The sequence below is a fragment of the Salmo salar genome, chromosome ssa17 (genome assembly GCF_905237065.1).
Source record: "Salmo salar chromosome ssa17, Ssal_v3.1, whole genome shotgun sequence".
Taxonomy (NCBI): Eukaryota; Metazoa; Chordata; class Actinopteri; order Salmoniformes; family Salmonidae; genus Salmo; species Salmo salar.
The window spans coordinates 9,081,987-9,101,105 of NC_059458.1; the positions used below are offsets into that span (position 1 = coordinate 9,081,987).

The 19,119-nt window shown below is 41.3% G+C and overlaps 1 protein-coding gene across 1 annotated transcript in view; it reads left to right on the forward strand.

The window, feature by feature from the left end:
* Nucleotides 1–294: 294 nt before the first annotated feature.
* Nucleotides 295–19,119, forward strand: part of LOC106575104 (partitioning defective 3 homolog B) — a 188,408-nt gene continuing 169,583 nt past the window's right edge. Inside the window, exon 1 of the mRNA XM_014151297.2 lies at nucleotides 295–753. Within this exon, the coding sequence (XP_014006772.2) occupies nucleotides 637–753 (117 nt within the window). The 5' untranslated portion in view covers nucleotides 295–636. The remainder of the gene's footprint in view (nucleotides 754–19,119) is intronic.

A 19,119-nucleotide genomic window follows, 5' to 3' on the forward strand; every position in this document is an offset into this window, starting at 1 on the left:
AAAGAAAATGGCTTAAAGTAGGAAAGACGAGGAAGTTGAATCTTTGAGAAGATACATTTTCGAAGCAATCGTTACGTTTATCAACAGCCGAACATTGGGTTGTCACTAGTTACCACAGCCACAGTCATAAACCATGCCCATTTCAAAAATGTATCTTCTTAAAATCTGATTTTAGAACTAACCACACTGCTAACCTTAAATTCATTTTTATTTGATACATTTTTTACGATAGGACTATAGCCAATTTTGACTCTGTGTTTGTGGTAACTAGTGGAAACCTACCATGACGTGATTTATGTTGATCAACTTCCGGATGTCAGTGCAATGACCAACAGGTATATTTCAGCCGACAAAACAAGGAAGGCTACTCCGTTTATTAATTTGACCGATAATTGAGAAAAGCAAATATTTTTTATTATCGTAAACTGTAGTTTTGAGTAGTACTTTTTTAATGCGCGCGTGTCATTTTGCCATTGTAAATTTGTCCAGTGACACCTTTGCTCCGGTTTCGGTTGAGGCTTGTGGGGTAACAAGCGCTTCGCAGCCTCTCGCATGTGAAGGAATCACAGAGGAATATACAGATTATCAAAGAAGGTCTGTTCTTCAAATAACTTTTTTTCGGATGACAAAGACAACATGAAAGTCACTGTAACTTTTGGAGCAACTGCAGTGGTCGTTCCGTGTAAAGGAGAATGGACAGTTCGGGAGTTGATAGACCAAGCCAACCAGAGGTATCGAAAGATTCTGGAACAGGTAAGGAAAATGGGCTCTTTTGGAATATATTGACGTATTTTACTTTGGCTGACGTTTGTTTTTATACCCCCCGCCCTTTTAATCTGGTTTGTTTGCCACTTAAATTATTATTTATTTGATTTTTAAACAATAGTCTACTACATATTTTCCTACATTAGGCTATATCCATTAACTCTTGAAACGGAAACCGTTTACCATTAACCAAGCGGAAGCAAATGGTACGAAACGGGGAGGGACTTACCTGCATTTGTCCAATAGAAACTGGTTTTCGTTGCAAAATAATTTCCAAGCCATAGATACACAGATACTTGAAACCCCCATTTTATTCTTCTGGACAGAGTGTATATGCCAGGCTACAAATCAACGGGACACATTGTAAATAACTTTTAATCACTTTCTTTGTAAGCACCAGAAAGCCAGGTGTTAGTGATCTGAGTATCATGTGCCCCAGCTAGCATGCAGCTGTCTAGGGATGTTCTATGTGGCTCTGTTGAAACGGTTAGTATCTCCCTGTGCAGGTGGGACTCTGTTTGATGTGCTCTGCATCGTTTCGCCTAGCCCGTGTGGCAGACAACAGCCTTTGTCCTCTGATTGATGGGGGATTAGGGTGGCTGACAGCTCAGTGTTATCAGCTGGTTTTCCCTGGCGTGGTGGTGGGAGGCCGGTGATGGACAGGGTTATGCCAGGCAGGCAGTGGGGATGGATAGCTTCCCATTAGAGCTTCCACCCAGGCACCCACCTGCGTTGGTGGGCTCTCATCTGCCAGGTCTCCCCAGGCCCTGGGCTGACTGGGACTGTGTCCCAAATGACATCCTATTCTCTATAAAGTGCACTACTTTTGACAAGGCCCTAAATTGGAAAAGTAGTGAGCTATAGTAGTGAACTATATAGGAAATAGGGTACCATTTAGGACGCACACTGAATTTCAGTTGCAGTCCAACATCCAGGCAAGTTTTCCCCTGCCATTGGTTATAGGACTTGCAGTATGTGGTTGCCTAGCTACCCTTGTCTAAATTATGTTTGGCTTCAATTGGTAGAATTAGTAGATTATGTGTGAAACACATCTCACTGACCTAGAAATCCCTCCGACATGATCAAAACAAACCCAGGGTCCCACAAAGTGAAATTCCCTGCGTCTAGTGAAATTCATCCTAGGAACAATCAAGGGTTTGGCTGGCGAGGATCCACTCTATCGTAAACCATGAACTTTACAGCTCTCTAATTGCCTGCCACTGGTGTGACAGGATTCATAGACCGTGTCCGGTGTCCTTGGCTTAAACAGAGATATCCTGGGTCTGTGTGGAGAAGGCACACAGAGGAATGTCAGTCACCTTCTCTCAGTGGAAAAGGGAAGGTAGTGTACCTGCATGGTTTGTCCTGCCACTCAGGTTACAGCCATAGCCCGTGCCAATATGGTAAGACTCAGACAGCCATGAGTTCTCTGTAGCTATGTGTCCATCAATATTATATATTTTTTGACCAGTGGAGGCTCCTCAGAGGAGGAAGGGGAGGACCATCTTCCTCAGTGAACTTCATGAAAATATAAATTGTGAAACAACATAAAAAATAACATACTAAATATATTCACTTGTCACCAAATAATTGATTAAAACACACTGTTCTGCAATGAAGGTCAATAGTAGCCTCAGCAGCACACACAGCTAGCTTCTGTCCTCCACTGGGTACATTGACTTCAATACAAAACCTAGGAGGCTCATGGTTCTTAACTCGTTCCATAGACTTGCAGCATGAACTGACATGTTTTCCACCCAATCAAAGGATCCGAGAATGAATCTAGTACTGAAAGCATAAGCTACAGCTACAGTGGACATAAAAAGTCTACACACCCTGTAAAAATGGCAGGTTTTTGTTTTGTAAAATAATGAGACAAAGATAAATCATGTCAGAACTTTTTCCACCTTTTAATGTGACCTATAACGTGAACAATTCAATTGAAAAACAAACTGAAATCTTTGAGGGGGAGAAAAAAAACCAAAAAAAAATCACACTAACCTGGTTGCATAAGTGTGCACACCCTTAAACTAATACTTTGTTGAAGCACCTTTTGATTTTATTACAGCACTCAGTCTTTTTGGGTTGGAGTCTATTAGCATGGGACATCTTGATGTGGCAATATTTGCCTACTCTTCTTTGCAAAAGCGCTCCAAATCTGTCAGATTGCGAGGACATCTCCTGTGCACAGCCCTCTTCAGATCACCCCAGAGATGTTCAATTGGATTCAGGTCTGGGCTCTGGCTGGGCCATTCCAAAACATTAATCTTCTTCTGGTGAAGCCATGCTTTCATGGATTTGGATGTGTGCTTTGGGTCATTGTCGTGCTGAAAGGTGAACTTCCTCTTCAGCTTTCTAACGGACGCCTGAAGGTTTTGTGCCAAAATTGCCTGGTATTTGGAACTGTTCATAATTCCCTCCACCCTGACTAAGGCCCCGGTTCCAGCTGAAGAAACAGCCCCAAAGCATGATGCTGCCACCACCATGCTTCACTGTGGGTATGGTGTTCTTTGGGTGATGTGCAGTGTTGTTTTTGCACCAAACATACCTCCGAATTATGGCCAAAAAGTTCAACCTTGGTTTCATCAGACCATAACACATTGTCCCACGTGCTTTTGGGGGACTTGATGTTTGTTTTTGCAAACTTCAGCCGGGCTTGGATGTTTTTCATTGTAAGAAAAGGCTTCCGTCTTGCCACCCTACCCCATAGCCCATTCATATGAAGAATACGGGAGATTGTTGTCACATGTAGCACACAGCCAGTACTTGCCAGAAATTCCTGCAGTTCCTTTAATGTTGCTGTAGGCCTCTTGGAAGCCTCCCTGACCAGTTTTCTTCTCGTCTTTTCATACATTTTGGAGGGACGTCCAGTTCTTGGTAATGTCTCTGTTGTGCCATATTTTCTCCACTTGATGATGACTGTCTTCACTGTGTTCCATGGTATATGTAATGCTTTGGAAATTATTTTGTACCCTTCTCCTGACTGATATCTTTCAACAATGAGATCCCTCTGATGCTTTGGAAGCTCTCTGCGGACCATGGCTTTTGCTCTGAGATGCAACTAAGAAAATGTCAGGAAAATCCTACTAGAACAGCTTAACTTTATTTGTGATTAATCAGAGTCACTTTAAATGATGGCAGGTGTGTAATGACTTCTATTTAACATGAGTTTGAATGTGATTGGTTAATTCTGAATAAAGCCACATCCCCAGTTATAAGAGGGTGTGCACACTTATGCAACCAGGTTATTGTAAGGTTTTTATTTTTCATTTTTCCCCCTCGAAGATTTCAATTTGTTTTTCAATTGAATTGTTCACATTATAGGTCACATTAACAGTAGGAAAAGTTCTGACATGATTTATCTTTGTCTCATTCTTTTACATCACAAAAACCTGGCATTTTTACAGGGTGTGTAGACTTTTTATATCCACTGTAGCTAGCACTGCAGTGCATAAAATGTGGTAAGTAGTTAACTGAAAGAGAGAGAGAGAGACAATAGAACAGTTTTTAACGAATTAATTTCTTCCAAAATTAAGGAGAAGCAAGCAAGAGACAGCGAGCTATATATATTCACTTAGCTAGCAAATGCAGCGAGCTAGTTTAGCCTACTCAAACACCTGGCACAAACAGAGAGGGACTCTATGTTAGCTAGCTTGTTACGGCTATCCAACACTGGAACTCTTCCAAGTCAAGGTAAGCTTTTGGTTTTATTAATTTATTGCCACCGGGGCACGCCGGTGTAACTGCTAAACTTCTTTCTGACTGTACACTGTAGAGTATGATTGTAGCGGGTTTACTAACGCGTTAGTTCAAGTTGACTATGACATGACAACAATGTAGGCTCTGTGTAGTGGTTAGCTGTCATGATATGAAGGTTTGGCTTGGAAAGGTTTTTTCACCTGTTCACAGACAGCTGATGTGTTGTGCACTGAAGGTAAAAGGTGGGAGGAGGAGAGCGCGTAGAAGGAATTATATATGTGTCCGACCGGCTCGATTTGGTCTCATGTAGCAGAATTTGAAATAGTTTTTTACATTAGATAAAAGTAGAGACTCGGCGCTAGAAAATTGTATATCATACACTACAGTTGAGGAACAATGGGAAAGTAATTCTGCTTTGAAAGTTGATAAACTTGTAACCTCACTTTTTGAGGAAATGGCCCTTTGAATGTTTTGGTACATCTAATAGAGAGCTCTACTTTGTCTACACCCATTCAGCATCGTTCACACCCACTTAAGCCTTAGCCCCACCCATCTCTTTAAGGATTCACATGTGAGGCCATGTACTAAACATCCAAAGATGTCAAGAGTGAAGTCGGGTTTATACTACGGGTGTGTTGTAAGTTAAATCAGGAGTGCCAGAGTGTGCTCTGGGCGTTGTCAGATTGTCAGTTCATAAATTCGGAGCATTCAGAGGGCACACTACACTCTGGCCGAGAAGTAGGGTTGATCCGAGCGTTCTGACCTCACAACAGCAGTCAAGCACCCAAACTAACTGGCTAGCTTGCTAGCTACTTCCAGACACATGAGGGAACAGCTCACTTTGACCATTTTACTCGCCTTAGCAGAGTTGTTTAGGCTGTTTTTATGTTATCCAGAGTGTTGGTACCTGTGCTTCTGGCAACAATTTTATTCCGCTTTTCTGCCGACGTTTACTGACCCCGGCCATATTCAACGGGTGTTGAGCATTCGGAAATTCATCAGTTATTCTGTGGTCTGGCACACTCAGACGTGAGTGCTCTGAAATCGGAGTAGATAGGTCAGAGCAAATTTACCAGCTACATCTATCGACAGTTGTCACATTGACATCATGAACATTCTATTGAAATGGTTACTTGCATAGTGGCGTAATTTGTTTAGACATCTAGCTAGCTAAACAATGAACCATAATCCCAACTCATAACATTTACTACCCTGCATGAATCTTTAGGTAACTAACCAACCAGGTTCAATGTTAGCTAGCTAGCTAACATTAGGCTATAACTAGCAATGCAAATGTCTCTGAGATACGAATAATATTACCAAACAGATCATACACGTAACGTTAGCTAGCGAGTCAGCCAACTAATGTTAGTTAACGGTACGCTTGAACTTGAAATGAAAAGCTGCAGTGTACTGTGGCACAGCTTGCATGGTGCCGCAGAATTCTATGGCATGTTATTTAACTGCCAACCACTGGTACCATGAATGCTAGTTAGTGCTAGAATGACCACCAGAGGGCATTTGATAGCCTTCAATAGTGTCTGTACTAGAGAATTTAAAACCTTTTTTAAAAAGAACATAGTATATGGGACTGATTTTAAGAAATGTAGCTTAATTTGATTAATATTATGGTGTTTCTATTCCAAGGGAAACCCAAAAAAACCCCTGGGTTTCCATTAGGATGGAACGGAAAATATGGCGCTGTACAACGTGACGGTCGGGAGTAGTCTACAGTACTTGGTTATTTAGCTAAAGAATCCCTGTGTCGTGCGGACACGCGGGAGACCGGGGTTCAATTCCCTGACGGGGAGGAAGGAGTAGGCTGTCCTTGTAAATAAGAATTTGTTCTTAACTGACTTGACTAGTTAAATACAGGTTACATTAAGAGCATAACGTTTCTACACCCTAATTGTATAATTGTAGTCTAACCAATACCCAAATGGAGATTCAGTGGAAATAAAAATCTAATTGATTTATCAAGACCAGTCCCCATGCTTGTCTCAGAGCAGCGTGAAATGGTGCTAAAATAGTTGTAGGCTATTGCTTCAAATCCTATTGCTTCTAACTTCAATATGCGTTTTAAATAAATAAGACCTACACCACTTTTAACAGCACATTACTCAACACTGTTGAGACTCATATTGCCTATGGTAGGCCAACATAATATAGAAAAATATGATCTGACTCTCCACCAATAATTACATATAGAGGATTCTAAATTAAAACCAAAAGCAGCCTCATGGGCCTCCCGGTGGCGGCCGGCACGGGTATCAAACCTGCATCTGTAGCATTTTGCACTGCGGGAGCCCCCATCCACTCCGGAGCCCCCATCCACAAGGTATCAGAATACAGAGGGGTGTTGGTAACGGTATATTGGTGTCCAGGCATGTCATATTTTTTGATAAGACTACATGGTGTCCAGGTCAGGATAACCAAAACATTTCTTTATTAAAGACTATCAGAAAGCATGTTGGTACTTACTTATTTTGATCCAAATCCATGAATGAGTGAGTCACCCAGCTGTATGTAGGTGCCGGGCTATATGACTGTGCCATCAACTTGATAATATATAATTATATTTTGGAGATTTTCATTTTCAAAAAGACGAACGTGAGCGATTGTAATCTAAATAAAGGCCAAAACATTTATTTCTGTTTTTAGAGGGAGAGAAACGCTGGGCCAATTGTGTGCCGCCCTATGGGACTCCCAATCACGGTCGGATGTGATACATAATAATAATAATAATACTTTTTGTTCTATTATTTGTTTTGTCTTTTCTGGTGGATTAAACTGAAATTGTAACCAGTCACGGCTGGTTGTGATACAGCCAACCTAACTAAGAAATACATTTGACGATAGAATTCTCCCCCTACCCTCCAAGGCAAGTCTATTGTCCAGTTACCTGCTAATAGCCATAATGGTGCTGTACAACGTGACCGTGTGTGTTTGAAAGAGTCTTTTCCAGTAAGCAACAATTTGTTTACCTTCATTAGACAACTTTGTTCCAATATTTCTGTAATTCAGTGATGTTTATTCCCATTGTAATTCGTTATGTATCCATAACTAAATAAACATTGGCATTTTGAAAGCGTATTTTTATCATTATTTTATTGACGAAAGCATAAAGATGCCATTATTAGTTAAATTGTTTTGGTTTGAACGTGCAGACTGGCACTAAGAACAGCAGCAACGTTTCCCTAGTCAGCTCCATTATTAGTGCAATGCCCCTTAAAGTGTTGCTCTGTGCTACCCAGTGTGTCGGGGTGGGGGTCCACCTCCCCTCCCCTTTCCTCCTCCTCCCTTCCCCATGGTCTAGGTCCGTCTTCTCTGCGGCCCATCCCGTGCCCCCTGCCCCCGTGCCTTGAACCTCAAGCGCTTTCAGTGGATACAGCTGGAGAACTGCAAGGCAATCCCATTGTGTGCCACTCGGCAGCCTTGATCAATATATATTGTCCTGCTGATAACAGGGTTAATAATATATTTGTGAGAATATCCAAGGGGCTTTTATATAATTCTAAATTAATAATAATAATAATAGCTTTGTTTAAAAAATAACTATTTTGGAGATTTTGTTTTCAAATAACGTAAAATGAGCGAGGAAAAAGGTCATTCTTGAACATGGGGTGAGACATTGTTACTGATTTGTAAATAAAGCCAGTTTGTTATTTAGAATGATTTATTTCTGTTTTTAGAGGGAGAGAAACGAAAAACCTACAGTCAACTCATGGGTCTCCCAGTCGAGGCCGGCACGGGTATTGAACCAGCATCTGTAGCAACACAGCTTGCTGTGTCTTAGATCGTTGCGCCACACAGGCGCTGTACAACGTGACCGGTCGGGAATGGGTTACAGTACTACAGTAAGAGCAAAATAATCCTAATAAAATAATAAAAACCTTAGTGTAACAACAGTTTTAGTAAGTAATACTGAAGTTGTACACAATTATCAGTTTCTATTTAGATTTATGTCGCCCATTCATTGTCAGTTCGAGACACTGTAGGACCCAAAATCACAATCAGTGCTCTAACTCCCCCATGCGCTGGTCTGGAGCAATGAAGTTGTGACGCAGGGTACCGTACTATACTACAAATTACCTCTAAGTCTCGCAGCATAATCGCAAAACTTTTAGTGAAGCAACCACTGTAGCACACAGCCAGGACAAAGCAGGAGTGGCTTCAGGACAAGCTTCAATGTCCTTGAGTGGCCCAGCCAGAGCCCGGACTTGAACCCGATCTAACATCTCTGGAGAGACCTGAAAAGGGTTGTGCAGCAACGCTCCCCATCCAACCTGACAGAGCTTGAAAGGATCTGCAGAGAAGAATGGGAGAAACTCTCCAAATACCGGTGTGCCAAGTCATACCCAAGAAGACTCGAGGCTGTAAATGCTGCAAAAGGTGCATCAATAAAGTACTGAGTAAAGGATCGCAATACTTATTGAAATGTGATATTTCATTTTGTATTTTTTCATACATTTGCAAAAAATGTTAAACTTGTTTTTGCTTTGTTATTATGGGGTATTGTGTTTAGATTGATGAAGAAAATCAACAATTTACTACATTTTACAATAAGGCTGGAACGTAACAATATTTGGAAAAAGTCCATCTGAAAACTTTCCGAATGCACTTTATGTATTGTCGGGAAAAGTCTGTTCATGAATTCTTCTGACCTAGTTAAAAACAAGTTATCATCCAATAGGTTTTGGTTAAATTTCCAATCCTCGCCCACGTGGAAATTCTGTAAGGGTAATGTATATCCAAGTTGATTTGTCACATGTGCCGAATACAACAGGTGTAGACCTTAACGTGAAATGCTTACTTACGAGCCCCTTAACCAACAGTGCAATTCAAGAAATAGAGTTAATAAAATATTTACTAAATAAACTAAAGTAAAAAATGTAATCAATCAAAAAGTAACACAATAACTGTACATAACAATAACAAGGATCTAGCAAGGGGGTACCGGTACTGAGTCAATGTGCGGGGGTACAGGTTAGTTGAGGTAACTTGTAAAATGACTGCATAGATAATAAACAGCGAGTAGCAGCAGTATAAAAACAAAGGGGGAGGGACAGTGTGGTATTGCGATTTGAGATTGCTTCATCTGTGGATCTGTTGGAGTGGGGTTTCTGGTTTCTGGCATGATGGTGTTGATGTGAGCCATGACCAGCCTTTCAAAGCACTTCATGGCTACTGACGTGAGTGCTATGGGGAGGTAATCATTTAGGCATGTTACCTTCGCTTTCTTGGGCACAGGGACTATTGTGGTCTGTTTGAAACATGTAGGTATTACAGAGTCGACCAGAGAGAGGTTGAAAATGTCAGTGTAGACACTTGCCAGTTGGTCTGCTCATGCTTTGAGTTCACGTCCTGGTAATCAGTCTGCCCCGCGGCTTTGTGAATGTTGACCTGTTTAAAGGTCTTACTCACATTGGCTATGGAGAGCGTGATCACACAGTCGTCCGGAACGGTTGGTGCTCTCATACATGCTTCAGTGTTGCTTGCCTCGAAGCGAGCATAAAAGGCATTTAGCTCGTCTGGTAGGCTCGCATCACTGGGCAGCTCGCGGCTGGGTTTCCCTTTGTAATCCATTATAGTTTTCAAGCCCTGCCACATCTGACGAGCGTCAGAGCCGGTGTAGTAGGATTCAATCTTAGTCCTGTATTGCAGCTTTGCCTGTTCTGATGGTTCGTCTGATGGCGTAGCGCGATTTCTTATAAGTGTCCGGATTAGTGTCCCGCTCCTTGGAAGCGGCAGCTCTAGCCTTTAGCTCAGTGTGGATGTTGCCTGTAATCCATGTCTTCTGGCATAATGTATGCCAATTATTTGATGGTCCGACCGCATTCTGTCCAATATCAACACTTTTTAAACGTTTTTGTGCCAGAGAGAATGACATAAGAAAGAAGTCAGGATGACTAGCTTGATTGAGCCTCCACCATGTATATCTCACTAGGTCAGAATATTTAAGCCTCCAATATATCCATGACATTTGTGATTTCTAAAATGCACGAGGGTCATAGTTTGTTGTGTGATATCCTTTACGGTCCATAGAGGTATTTTAAACTGTATTATTATCTCCCACCATAATAAGAGTATTGTATTGCTTGGTGGATTTTCCAGTCCTGTGGGTGCGCTCCACCACAATCTTCCTGTGGTCCATCTTCCGAGATAATTTCCCTCACTTTGTCCTCAGACTCTGTCCAGGTCTCACGTGGAGAATCTGTAATTCTGTCCACAATCATGTTGTTCTGCTGTGATTGTCCCTTGAGATAATCAGATTTCTCTGTCATTGTTATCATGGTTTCACGTACAGAACTGATGCCACTTCTCAATGACTTACAGATTGCTTTCATCTTGCCATTCTCCTGTTTAAACTCAATGAGCTGACCCTGGGAGTACTGCAAACTGTTCTTCAGGTTCTGGACCTCTCTGGTCAGGTCGTCCATTCTTTTATTAGTTGACTCCACCAGTATTTGGACAAAACACTATTTTATTGTTGCTTTTTTCTTGTTGTAACCAACTGCATGTGTAACACTTGATTTATTTATTTTTTATTTATTTTTTAAAGATCCTTCACCTTATACCACTGTCCTCAACAGTACTCCCGCCCACTTTGGTCTTTGTCGTGGTAACAATATAGGTTATGCTCTGACTCCTCGCAGTTCCAAACAGGGCAGGTTGCAGAAGGGGTCTAGACAACCACACGCCTGGGAAAATACGCAGTTCCATCCACAATGGCTAACCGCTTCGCGGCTGTGTTAAAGCCCTCAACAAATCCATGCTAGCTTGATGGGTAGCTAGCTAGCAGCTAGGCTGCCTCCTCAGACTCTGCCTTGGTTGGCAGGATCGCTGAACAGATGGTAGCGCTCCCAGCAACTGATCCCAAACACGTTACGGGATCCAAACTCATAAGGTAGCTAGCTAGAAATGAACTTTTTCAATAGACTTTCAAAACTTTCCAAAACAACAAACTGAGCTATCCCTCGTTCCGCATTCAACAGGAAGTGACGACAGGAAGTGATGTTTGTCACGGTCTGTCACCTTGATTACTGAAAATTCTCTTCATCAAATCAAATGTATTTATATAGCCCTTCTTACATCAGCTGGTATCTCTAAGTGCTGTACAGAAACCCAGCCTAAAACCCCAAACAGCAAGCGATGCAGGTGTAGAAGCACGGTGGCTAGGAAAAACTCCCTAGAAAGGCCAAAACCTAGGAAGAAACCTAGAGAGGAACCAGGCTATGAGAGGTGGCCAGTCCTCTTCTGGCTGTGCCGGGTGGAGATTATAACAGCACATGGCCAAGATGTTCAAATGTTCATAAATGACCAGCATGGTCAGATAATAATAATGTGCACCTATATTGTAAGTGTTCATTCATAGGCTAAGTTGTAGCAACTTCACAATGGGTACAGGAAAAATGTGAGTATCATGTAGTAGCCTGAACCTGAAGCCTGTAACTGATGTTACATTGAGCTGGGTGAATGGAATATGCTATAAAAGAAATGAGGCCATGCTCATAAAAAAATATATTGTCCTCCCTCATCTTAAACGGCACCGACCGCCACTGTTGTCGACATTTATAAAGTTTACATAGAAAATAGATTTGACAATTGCTTGCTATGGTGCATTTCCATTTAACAATCTTGTCTCTATAAAAACAGCTGGAAGTAATGACGTCACACCTAAAATAAATAAATAAATAATAATCATTTAAAAAAAAACTAGCGTTGAAAAAGAAAAGTGGTTAATGTGTTTCCATTACCCATTTAGGCAAATTGCGCATTATTAAATTGGCATCAGCTTGTATGCCCTCTCACCTATCTGTTTCATGTCTCAGGTCGCCCGCAAAAGCCAGCAAGCGTAGAATGCAAATTGAGTAATATTTGCCATTATTCTAATAATTCTCATGCCATGGTGAAACTTGCCCTCCTGTAGATCTGTAATAATTGGATGGTGAAACTTGCATCCAGCCAACCAGAAATGCAAGGCGATGCAATTTAGCGTTTCTTGAAAGTCAGTTCAAGGATCCTGCAAAGAAATGTTGTATTTATAGTTAAAACATTGATTTAGCAGAATGAAACGTGAAGTGGAGCTTCACGTGCCCCGCCTCACAAATTATTTGGCTATCATCGTTTATTCGAGAATCACATCATTTTCCTTAATTTGTCGCAATCAATAAAATTAAACAAAATAACTGTACTCCTGTCGAACGGATCCCAAAAAATTTGGGGAGACATTGCTTTTGTCGAATAAACCAGTGTCAATTGTAACCTGCCTTGTGTTGACATTTGACAGCTTGGCATTTTCCTCTCATACAGTTGTTGCTGTTCGAGAAGTGGGCATCCAAAGTCTTATACGGGTTTCTCACAAACTCACGCTTTCTCCAATACCCTTTTTACATTATCGTGCTGACACTTCTATAACCACTTTCACTGTCTGTACTGTAGCTAGAGCAAAGCACTACTTCCTATGTACTGTAGCTAGAGCAAAGCACTACTTCCTATGTACTGTAGCTAGAGCAAAGCACTACTTCCTATGTACAGTAGGTAGAGCAAAGCACTACTTCCTATGCTGCTGTTCCTCTCCCTTCTAATAATACATTAAAGTGCTATGTTCATTACAGTTCCCTTTCTCTTGTACTTCCTCTGAGGTACTCCATAGCTTTCTATTGGCTTGTTCATTAATGCTTTTTCTTCTCTTACGCTAATCCAACACATTTCCCTTCAGCTGTGTAATTGTGTTGGGAGGATTAAAGTGTGAAAAACCAGCGCCCTGAATTTAGCGACGAAGCGCTTCGCTAATCGTTATGCGCTTCAACGCTCTCGAGATATTGCTTCAAATGGGCGACTTAGCGGTGTAATTTCCCGAAATGTACCCTCTGACTGTCACTGTTAGGCCTAATTCTATTGCTGACTGATCCACCATTGCCACATGTCCCATTGGTTTGAAGGGGACCCAAGAAATGTGAATGTCCATGATACATGGGAATTTATGGAGTTTGACAACAACAACTTAAGACAGATTTTTCTGGCCTGATTTTTGTTTTTCAATGTACTCTTGAAGTGTCACCGAGTGAGACAGGATTAAGGAAGAGTGGTAGAAACTAGGTAAGATAATAATTCAATTTTTTTTTTTAAGTGCCTTGAGATGTTTGGCAAAATAATCTACATACTAACCAAATGGGAGTATGCATATATCAAGAGAGCTAGCTGAAATATGCCAATTAGGCTAATGCCTAATGCATAGTAATATGCACAGAGTGATTTGAATAAGCAGTCAGGTGCAGTGTCTCCCTCTCTAGTGTTATGGGTGTTTCCTTTGGCTCTCTCCCAATGACAGAGGAATTCATCGGCAGTCTCCGTTCCTGAAGGTTGCCAGGTGAGGTTGCCCTGATATGCTGATCCTGGGTCACTTTAGTATTTTACCCACTAATGGTTAAGGTATGGATTGGGGGTGGGGAAGGTGATCTTATATCTGTACCTCAGGGGAAACTTCACCCTCCTACAACTGTGCCATGCACCTGCTCAGGGAGAAAAATGTGCAGGTCTTCCCACAGGTGAAACCTGTTTTTCAAGGGAGCTATTTGTGCTATGCCTGGAGATTAGATGGCCTACAGTTGGGTTCTTGTTTTGATGTGTTTGTGTGAGAGAGGATCTGTGTAAACCTAAATCCGTTTCTCTGCTCCCACAAGGTAACACTGACTACCCTCGACGACGTGTGTGTCCGTGTGTGTTGTTGAGCCAAACACACATATAGCTTTTTGTTATAATTCACAATCAATTTACGCTTGTACATTTGAATATCTCTATTTCTCAATTGTTCTATGTACCACTCAAGGAAAATAGAGGCTCGCCCTGTGTCTGGCATTGAGATTACAGCTTGACTAACTATTTGTTTTAAGAGAATTTACTTTTTTTGTCTGTCATGGGCCATTGTTAAAGCCAGACCCCTATTGGTAGTGTAAGCCTGACTTGGATGCAGTAGAGCAAGAGGCCCATTCGTAACATGATGATGCTCCACTGACGCCGGGTTACCAGTCTGGAACCCAGGCTAGCTAATGATCCACTAAAACACTGAGACTATTGGCCTAGTAGTTGCCTACACACTTGCTATTGTAAATATTATCGAGCTGTTAGCAGGGTCAATCTGATGTGATTTGTATTGTATGAAGCTTGACACTTATTCTCCGCGCAACATTAGGGACTCTATTTGAACAAACCTAACACAATGGTAACTCTAAGCATAGGCGGTAGCGCTATAGGTTCAGGGGCGTGTCAAATATTTTTGCTATTTTCAGTATCACAGTTATTGGCGTACTTGCTGACGTTGGCGCTAAAGGGATGGGTTTTGATAAAAAAACAAGTTGTGGGTGTGACCCTCACTGGGCAATCAGGATGTGATCAATGGCAAAATATGTGGTTGTTTCAGGTTGTGTATTTATGGTATTTTATGTATTGCCTTGGAATCAAATCTAATTCCAATGTTAGTCCGTTATAGTTTAAATGGCTTACAGAAACGAAATAACAAAATGTAGGCCTAACTAGAACCCATTTGCAGTCCACATTGTTAAGTAACTGTATGTCTTCAACAACATTCACAGTGATTTAGGGGCTAGGCCTACTGTAAATTGCATTATGGCTGAGCATGGACATGCCAAACATTGTCAATAAACAAGATTAAATTAGTTTTTGATAAGGCCTAACAAATTCTAAACAAAACGAAACCACTTGTTTTAAATAGGCTATGTCACACTTACAGGCACCATCATTTTCCGCCGTGGGCGTATAATATTAAAACAATGCAGACTATGGAAAGTTTTACGCACATCTAAAATGGGGCCTGCTTGGCTAAAATAATGTGACCCTGCCTACAATGCATAGCTAAAAAGGGAATGTCGGCTCACTGTTTTACTCCTCTCAAACTTGATATTTTAATAAAGCTTTGGTGATTAACATTTATTTCCAAGCGGTCTCAAGAGCCAATCCCTTTATCGACAGTCTTGACTACTTTGCGATTGCATTGGGCAGACACAAAAAAAAGCCTTAATTGAGAGGGGAGGTTATCCTTGGGAAAAACATTTAGTTTTTGTTTCTAAATATGAAGAATACAGGCACCAAAAGCACATTAGGCTACTCTTGTTCCATGCGTATATGGGCAGTGTGGATAGGCTACGTTTCTGCTGTGAAAATTCATGCCATAACCAACTTCGTTTCTGCAAAAACTTTTGTTTGGACATAAATATCCCTATCAGCTCTCAAATATTTCCACCCCGCCCATCTGAGTGCAAGCGTGCTGATATAAGACAGGTAAATTGCTGAACCCAGAGTTAGGGCTGGAAAATGCCAATGCACCAGTTTTTACAGTGGCTTGCAAAAGTATTCACCCCCTTGGCATTTTTCCTATTTTGTTGCCTTACAACCTGGAATTGAAATTGATTTGATTTACACAACATGTCTACCACTTTGAAGATGCAAAATATTTTTTGTTGTGAAACAAACAAGAAATAAGACAAAATAATTGAACTTGAGTGTGCATAACTATTCACCCCCCCCAAAGTCAATACTTTGTAGAACCACCTTTTGCAGCAATTACAGCTGCAAGTCTCTTGGGGTATGTCTCTATAAGCTTGGCACATCTAGCCACTGGAATTTTTTCCCATCCTTCAAGGCAAAACTGCTCCAGCTCCTTCAAGTTGGATGGCTTCTGCTGGTGTACAGCAATCTTTAAGTCATACCACAGATTCTCAGTTGGATTGAGATCTGGGCTTTGACTAGGCCATTCTAAGACATTCCAATGTTTCCCCTTAAACCACTCAAGTGTTGTTTAGAAGTATGTGTAGGGTCATTGTCCTGCTGGAAGGTGAACCTCCATCCCAATCTCAAAATATCCCTGTATTTAGCACCATCCATCATTCCTTCCATTCTGACCAGTTTCCCAGTCCCTGCTGATGAAAAACATCCCCACAACATGATGCTGCCACCACCATTCTTCACTGTGGGGATGGTGTTCTCGTGGTGATGAGAAGTGTTGGGTTTGCTGTGGTGCCATATTCTTTCAATTTATTTAATAATGGATTTAATGGTGCTCCGTGGGATGTTCAAAGTTTCAGATATATCTTTATAACCCAACCCTGATCTGTACTTCTCCACAACTTTGTCCCTGACCTGTTTGAAGAGCTCCTTGGTCTTCATGGTGCTGCTTGCATGGTGGTGTCCCTTGCCTAGTGGTGTCCCTTGCCTAGTGGTGTTGTAGACTCTGGGGACTTTCAGAACAGGTGTATATTTACTGAGATCATGTGACAGATCATGTGACACTTGGATTGCACACAGGTGGACGTTATTTTATTAATTATGTGACTTCTGAAGCTAATTGGTTGCACCAGATCTTATTTAGGGGCTTCATAGCAAAGGGGTGAATATAAACTCAGCAAAAAAAGAAACATCCTCTCACTGTCAACTGCATTTATTTCCATCAAACTTAACTTGTGTAAATATTTGTAGGAATATAACAAGATTCAACAACTGAGACATAAACTGAACAAGTTCCACAGATATGTGACTAACAGAAATGGAATAATGTGTCCCTGAACAAAGGGAGGGGTCAAAATCAAAAGTAACAGTCAGTATCTGGTGTGGCCACCAGCTGCAATAAGTACTGCACTGCATCTCCTCCTCATGGACTGCACCAGACTTGCCAGTTCTTGCTGTGAGATGTTACCCCACTCTTCCACCAAGGCACCTGCAAGATCCAGGACTTTTTTCTGGGGGGGAATGGCCCTAGCCCTCACCCTCCGATCCAACAGGTCCCAGACGTGCTCAATGGGATTGAGATCTGGGCTCTTCGCTGGCCATGGCAGAACACTGACATTCCTGTCTTGCAGGAAATCACGTACAGAACGAGCAGTATGGCTGGTGGCATTGTCATGCTGGAGGGTCATGTCAGGATGAGCCTGCAGGAAGGGTACCATATGAGGGAGGAGGACGTCTTCCCTGTAATGCACAGCGTTGAGATTGCCTGCAATGACAACCAGCTCAGTCCGATGATGCTGTGACACCACCCCAGACCATGAAGGACCCTCCACCTTCAAATCGATCCCGCTCCAGAGTACAGGCCTCGGTGTAACGCTCATTCCTTCGATGATAAATGCGAATCCAACCATCACCCCTGGTGAGACAAAACCAGATGAGCAGGGACCCCGGGCATCTTTCTTTTGTGGTTTTTCAGAGTCAGTAGAAAGGCCTCTTTAGGGTCATACGTTTTCATAGCTGAGACTTAATTAGTGTCTTAATGACCGTTCTACAGGTGCATGTTCATTAATCGTTTATGGTTCATTGAACAAGCATAGGAAACAGTGTTTAAACCCTTTACAATGAAGATCTGTGAAGTTATTTGGATTTTTACGAATTATCTTTGAAAGCAGGGTCCTGAAAAAGGGGCGTTTCTTTTTTTTCTGAGTTTATGCATGCACCACTTTTCCATTTTTTTTTTTTTTCGATTGTTTTTTTTTTAAACAGTTATTTTTTTTTCATTTCACTTACACAAAACAGTCCAAATTGGTTATGTTGATTACATGAAATCCAAATAAGAAACAATTTTAAATTAGAGGTTGTAATGCAACACAACAGGAAAAATGCCAAGGGGGATGAATACTTTTGCAAGGCACTGTACATAATGAAATTGCAAACTAATGTACGTTTGACGCTAGTGCCACCTTAACGCCAGCTGAAAATAGAGCCCTACATCTTAAACTTCTCCAATTCTTGCTTTTTGTGCATTTAACCTGTTGGCCACAAAAAGGGGAAGCTAGTGTTGTGTGGCCACCTCTCAGACAATACTGTTTAGTAGTGTTATTATTTATTTAAACGACTAATTGACCAATGTCGGTTCAATTATTTGAATTCTATTTTGTTCATGATTTTCTGAGCTAGATGCACACATTGCTGAGTTTCTCTAGAGATAAATCAGATCAAGCCCAAACTGTGTGATGTAGTAGGGAGTTGTAGTTTCCAGCAGGCCAATATTCTACATAGTTTAGCTCAGAAAACGTGGTAATTAACTACAATGACCATAATGCATTGCGCGACTACTTGTTCGGTCTGTTTCTTTTACACCTGCTACTGATATGTTAAAGGAACAGAAGAATGTGCGATCAAGGGGGATAGACTTGAAAATACATGATCGAAGGGTTTGGTAGTTGGTATTCAACAAGTATGCCTTATTTACTTTGAAGAACTACTAAGATAGTGATTTTTGTCAGACAGCATAGGCAGCAGATATATAGAGATGAGATGACTTGGAATAAAATAATAATAAAGTTATCAAATAAAACAAAAAAAAATGAGGTAAGTAAAGAAAAACAAGACATACACAATGTGTTATCCTTTTCCCAACCATATTTCTGAATCTGTAAAGATGAAACAGTGTGCAGCCATTTGGCGCGTCATAACCCAGTTTTGTCTTATGAAGGTTTGAGGAAATGACACTTTTGCTGCAGTTTACTGTATTCATATTAGCAGGTTGCAAAAGGTACCATTTCAACAATAACTGCTTTTCAGAAGTGTAAATGTATACAATTTAGCGGCTGCTTTTATCCAAAGCGACTCAGTCAGGTGTGCATACATTTTATGCATGGCTGGCCCCGGTAATCGAACCCACAAACC